This window comes from Lathyrus oleraceus, chromosome 3 (genome assembly GCF_024323335.1).
Source record: "Lathyrus oleraceus cultivar Zhongwan6 chromosome 3, CAAS_Psat_ZW6_1.0, whole genome shotgun sequence".
Taxonomy (NCBI): domain Eukaryota; kingdom Viridiplantae; phylum Streptophyta; class Magnoliopsida; order Fabales; family Fabaceae; genus Lathyrus; species Lathyrus oleraceus.
In genome coordinates this window covers 287,513,743-287,520,103 of record NC_066581.1, presented here as the reverse complement: position 1 = coordinate 287,520,103, position 6,361 = coordinate 287,513,743, and the positions used below count along the sequence as shown (strand labels likewise).

Sequence of the window (6,361 nt, the reverse complement as noted above, 5' to 3'; positions counted from 1 at the left end):
GGACTATTGCCAGAAGGTCGCACATAAGATCCAAGTTACTTGCTCATCATAAGCTATTGGATCCAATCCAATAGTCTCATGCATTTAGAGTTACGCAAAACAGAAACGGTTTTAACCGTCCATCATATATAAACTCATTTACGTGCCATAAAAATACATTTTTAATTTGGTTTTGTAAAGTTTTCTCTCTTTCACTATACTGTACACATTGTTAACTTATTTTATTTAATTATATTTTTTAAATAATACTATTTTTATTATTTTCAATTCAATATTTTTAATTTTTATTTTATAACAAAAATAAATATATCAATATATGATAAATATATTTTAATGAAATAAAATATTTGTTTTTTATATTTAAGTACAAATTTAATTATAATTATTTATTTATTTATTTATTAATTATATATTTTATACCATAATGGAAAGGTCAATAAAATACAATTCATAAACTTAGTTAGGCTTAGCCCCATCATCCCTATCTTCTTTATTCATCATTCTGCTTTTTAATACAAATCTTCCATTCATCTCAGTTTCATTTCTTTCTTCTATATTGATTTTGTTCAAATAAAAAAAATTGGATTTTTAATATTTATCTTCATCTGGGTTGAACAAATTTTGGTTTCTGAAAAAAAGGAAAATTTCTTGACTTTCTGTGGAAAATTTTAAGTGGGGTTTGATTGAATCGAGGTAAAGACTCGAACTTTGCATATTGAAAAACTTGTTTTTATTTTTTTCTATTGCGAAAATGTGGATCTTGTAAAGCTGTTGATTTTATCGAGAAAAGATGAAAAAATAACTAAAAAAGATACTTCTTTTTCAGGTCCAGGTGGATCAACTTTTTCTGCTCAGCTATAGGAGAAGAAGAAGAAGAAGGTTAAAAAGGTGAAGTAGCTTTTTATGATGGTTCAAAAAGTGGTGCTTTATTCATTGTTAAGTTTTGGAAAGTTAAATATTTAGTAGCTAAATACATTGAGTTGACTAAAAATAAGAAGTTAGTAAATATTTGGGATTTTTTGTGTTTGTGATTTTGTCACACTTTGGTGAAATGTAGTTAAATGTTCATTTATGTAGCTTTTTTTGGGGGGAGAGGGTGCTTTAAATACTAGGATTATTACTAGATGTTAGGTTGTGACATTTAAGATTATCTGAATTGTGGTTATTGTGATTGTAAGAGTGTGAGATCATCACCAACCCCAGAAAGGAAAAAAGGATGTTATTTTCCTTTTTCTTAAATGAAGTAGTTTTACATTTTTGTATTATTGATGTTTCTCCTCTCTGTGCTTCTGCCACCTGAAAATTTAGTACATAATCTATAGATGATTCTGTTTTAGCCGTTTGCCTGTAATCAAGGCCATGTAGCACTGACACTTCACATTGAAGGTGTGTCCTTGTGTCTGATGCGTGTCCAACACTATTTTTTCAAATTATTGTATGTGTTGACGTATCAGTGTCAGTGTTGTGTTCGGTTTCTGTGTCAGTGCTTTAGAGTCAAGGACCAAGTCTTTAAATCATTAATACCCAAAAGTGGACTACCATAAGAACTTTTCTTGCTGGGTTTTCCCTTTACCTTCACTTGACAAAGCTTTTTGATATGATTTGCAGGTATTTGTGGCTGCAGCATACTTATATGAGCTTTGATATAGTCCAATATGATAGGATTTGATGGAGTCTAAGTGTATCCGAATGGAGTGAATGCTGTATTTGTATTCGGAATTGTAAAAAACACATCATTAAAAGTGGAAGCGGTTGTTATTATTTTAATTTTGATTTAACTGTATCGAAATGGGGGTTCAATGCTCTAGCCTGGTTCCATGTTGTGTGAATTCACAAGTTAAAACATCTGATCTTGAAGTTCCGGATGATGGTAGGTAAAAGTGATACACTGATTGATACGGTAGACATTCTGTTTTGCTGAGTAAACTGTCATTAATACTCGATTTTATGTTTATTGTGATGTTTGTTACAGAAAATGAGGATAGAATTGAGGCTAATAACGGGCCTGTGTTTCGTGAATTTTCGTTGGAGCAACTTAATAATGCAACGTCTGGTTTTAATGTTGAGAATATAGTTTCTGAACATGGTGAAAAGGCTCCAAACGTTGTTTATAAAGGGAAGATGGAGAACCAAACGAGGATAGTTGTTAAGAGGTTTAATAAAAGTGCTTGGCCCGATGCTCGGCAGTTTTTGGTAAATATTGTCTTTTTCCTTTTAATAATTTCTTCAAACATGCTCTTAAACTTTGAGTTCTCATGTTCACTGTCTTGCACTACACAAAATAGTTTCGAGCTTGAAATGCCACTGATAGGTGATAAATATGTTACCAGTTGGAATCGTAGTAGTCCATAAAATGGTTAGGTTTCATTATTTTTCTGAAGCTAGCTAGCGCACAAAGTTGTGCCGGTATGTTTTTCTTTCACTCTGGCCTTTTCACTTTCAATTAACGAGAACAAATTTTGGTAACTGTAGGAAGAAGCTAAATCAGTTGGTCAGCTTCGTAACGAAAGATTGGCAAATTTACTTGGTTGTTGTTGTGAAGATGACGAGAGGTTGCTTGTGGCTGAATATATGCCGAATGAAACACTCGCAAAACACCTTTTCCACTGTAAAAGCTCATTTCATATGTCATCCTTTTTAATTTTGGACATCAAATTAGTGTGAAGTAATGCTTCATATTTTCTTTGATACATTATCTTGATTTTCTTGTTGACGTTGTATGTATGTCTATATCAGGGGATGCCCAACCGATGAAATGGGCAATGCGACTCAGAGTTGTTCTGCATCTTGCAGAAGCTCTAGAATACTGCACAAGCAATGGACGTGGCCTCTATCATGACCTTAATGCATATAGAGTTCTATTTGATGAAGTAAGTCTTATACTCCCCTTTTTTACACGTTAATCATAATTCGATTAATATAAATGATATGTTAAAATTTACAGGATGGTAATCCTAGGCTTTCGAGTTTTGGCCTTATGAAGAATAGTAGGGATGGAAAAAGTTATAGCACAAATTTGGCATTTACCCCTCCGGAGTATCTCAGAACCGGTGTGTCATATTTCTTTACTGTTATGGTTTTATAGTGTTCACGTTTTCGTGTTTTTCATATTTGTTTACTTTTAAACGAGGTTTGCTATTCTAACATAAGATTTTTCTTTTTCTGTAGGGAGAGTAACACCAGAAAGTGTAATATATAGCTTCGGCACTCTTTTGCTTGACCTTCTTAGCGGGAAACATATCCCTCCAAGTCATGTAAGTCATATTTTAGGGAAAATATAAATATTGTAAACCTATATTGATGATTACTTAATTCTAAATAAATTAAATATTTACCGATTCCAATGTTGAAGATAGCTTAAATTTGACTTCATGTTCATTTGGAGCAGGCCCTTGATTTGATTCGCGACAGAAATCTTCAGATGCTAACAGATTCTTGTCTGGAAGGACAATTTTCCGATGATGATGGAACTGAGTTGGTGCGCCTGGCATCTCGTTGTTTACAGTATGAACCTAGAGAGCGACCTAATACAAAGTCGTTAGTAACCGCTTTGGCTCCTCTTCAAAAAGAAACAGAGGTGTGGACGTCTACCATTACCACTACTACTATTATTATGTGATAGTCATAGTGGCATCTTTTCTATATTCCTACTTGCATATCTTGGTGCACGCATGAATGACATTCATGACAATAGAACACGACTAATCATGCTTGGAATTTCCACTGCTGATTATTTTTTCTTACCAATTTTTTTTCTAGGTTCCTTCCCACTCGTTGATGGGTATCCAACATAGTGCTACTATTGTTGCTTCGCTGACCCCTCTTGGCGACGCATGTTCAAGAAAAGACTTGACTGCCATACATGAAGTTCTCGAAAGTATTGGCTATAAAGATGACGAAGGCGTGGCAAATGAGGTTTTAATCCATTGCTGTATTCCTTTTCAATTTATTTCTTCGATAGTTTAAGGTGCAATATCTTATCTCGCACGCAAACTGTGAAATGATATATTGTACCCTTTGTTATTTTCAATGCTAACATGAGCATTATCTCTCGTGAAATCGCAGTTATCTTTCCAAATGTGGACGGATCAAATGCAGGACTCACTAACTAGTAAGCAAAAAGGAGATGCAGCTTTCCGGCACAAAGACTTCAAACTTGCAATAGAGTGCTACACTCAGGTAAAGTTCTTTTCACATTGGACTAATGGAAAAATTGGCATGCTATATTTGACATTTGATTTTGTTCTTTTTAGTTCATTTGTTTAATGAAAGTTTACTGTTTCACATGTAGTTCATTGATGTTGGAACAATGGTTTCTCCAACTGTCCATGCACGTCGCAGCCTGTGTTATCTCATTAACAACCAACCTCAGGAAGCTATGAACGATGCAATGCAAGCACAAGTAATTTCCCCTCTATGGCACATTGCATCTTATCTTCAATCTGTTTCTTTGGCCGGACTCGGAATGCCGAACGAATCTCAAGTTGCACTTTCAGAGGGAACGACACTGGAAGCCAAGCGAAATGCACCTACGGGGAAAAAGTGAAGTGTTTGTACAAAGAGTTTATTGCCGATCGGGCATTGTTGTTGGTTACAAATTTCATCATGTGTCTGAATTTCTTTTGAAGAATGATTGGATGAGTGTTGGTAACAACCCTCCCATTTTTATTGGTTATATATTATGATTTGATTTCAAGAGCATGAAATAGTATTTATCTGTTTCTCCAACTGATAAAAAAATGTGATAATATCATAATGCAAAGTTCTGTTGTTCACAGCAGATGATGTGTTGGAATGCGAAGTTCTGGTTATTTAATTTATGTGTCACAAAATATGATATGAATCTCATCAAGAAATCAGAAATGTGATTTACAGAGCGCTTAATGTGAACAACTGGGTTTGCATGAGAAAACGTGGAAAAATAAAGGAAAATAAGAATGAAACATTAAAAATATTATTAAAATGCTTAATCAGCAAAAGTGGATGTCAAGCTTTTAAATAGCTCAATGGATTAACTGTCAAATGAGTATAATGGTCAAACAAACTTCACTAAACTCTAACTAACTCTAACTAACTTATGGAGTTTGATACACTCCCTTTAATTGGGATGAATGTTAATCGAATCGAATTTGTTAACTAAATTGCCAAAAGGTCATACATGTAAAGACTTAGTGAAGATGTCAGCAATTTGGTTTGGGAGTCAATAGGCATAAGGTGAATGAAGACCTTAGCAATTTGGTTGGGAAGTCAATAGACATAAGGTGAATGTTGTTGTCTTGTACTTTGTCACGAATAATGTGGTAGGCCATCTATGTGCTTTGTATGCCCATGGAAGATTGATTAGTGGCAATGTGAGTCGCGCTTTGGTTATCATATAAGATGATAATTGGTTTTTGATTCGGGATGCCAAGGTCCTTGAGAAGATATAGGAGTGGGCAAAGGCTCTATATTCAACTCTAGAGGAAGATTGAGAAACTACATGTTGTTTATTGCTTTTTCAGAAGATAAAAAAAGACCCCAGATAGAAGCAAAAATCTGATGTGGAACGTCTTGTGATTGGACAAACTCTCCAATCAGAATCTATGACACGCCGCAAGTGTATGACTATATCGAAATAATATGAAAGAGTTATCGTTTCTTAACGACCAGTTCGAGTATGAAATTCTACTACTTCTATGTTTATGAGACTTTAATAATTTTGATGGTTGTTTTGTAAATGATTGAAATTAGATTTTAATAATTTTGTAAAGAAGGACCTAGGATGATGATTAGTCTATGAGAGTTACTCATACATACAAGTGCGATTTCAGTTAATAACAAGAAGTTTATTTGTAGAAAAATAATAGAGTTTATTGGCAAAGTCTAATTTAATCAACGCATTACAGTGTTCCAAACTAACGAGTTACTTGTTTTTGCAACATTTCTCATTCATTTGAAAACTTTCAAAAGTGCAACTATTAAATCAATGGAGCGTTTAATGGTTGACTTTGAGACACGTTCGTCGCCTCATATTCAACAATCCAAATTTACAAGTCAGCATCAATTATACCCTTTTAGTGTATAATTGATGCCCAAGTTGTTCCTACTTTCGTAGCGAACATATTCGTTAAAAATAGAAGTATGAAACAAAAATATTTCTCGTTATTAATTGTTCATCAGAAAACTTGCAAGAGGAATATCAATTAGACAGTTCTCATGTCTCAAATTCTAAAAAGATCTACTCCATGCTAACGATTAAAGGAAATAAAACAATAGGCAACACAAACATATTCATAAAGTAAGTTGGAATTAAATACCTAAAGTTGGAATTAAAAACGTTAAGTACAATTTAATTTGATACAATCGATGTTCCAAGGAGACT

At 33.7% G+C, this 6,361-nt stretch overlaps 1 protein-coding gene across 1 annotated transcript; it reads left to right on the top strand.

The window, feature by feature from the left end:
- Positions 1 to 435: 435 nt before the first annotated feature.
- On the top strand, positions 436 to 4,780 carry LOC127127101 (serine/threonine-protein kinase BSK3). The gene is made up of 12 exons (XM_051056215.1): positions 436 to 693; positions 827 to 888; positions 1,609 to 1,870; positions 1,973 to 2,193; positions 2,473 to 2,608; positions 2,737 to 2,870; positions 2,945 to 3,050; positions 3,169 to 3,254; positions 3,389 to 3,577; positions 3,760 to 3,915; positions 4,066 to 4,179; positions 4,292 to 4,780. Exons 3-12 carry the CDS (start codon positions 1,789 to 1,791, stop codon positions 4,544 to 4,546), a joined length of 1,479 nt encoding a protein of 492 aa, XP_050912172.1. The 5' UTR covers positions 436 to 693; positions 827 to 888; positions 1,609 to 1,788; the 3' UTR covers positions 4,547 to 4,780.
- The last annotated feature ends 1,581 nt before the right edge of the window (positions 4,781 to 6,361 follow it).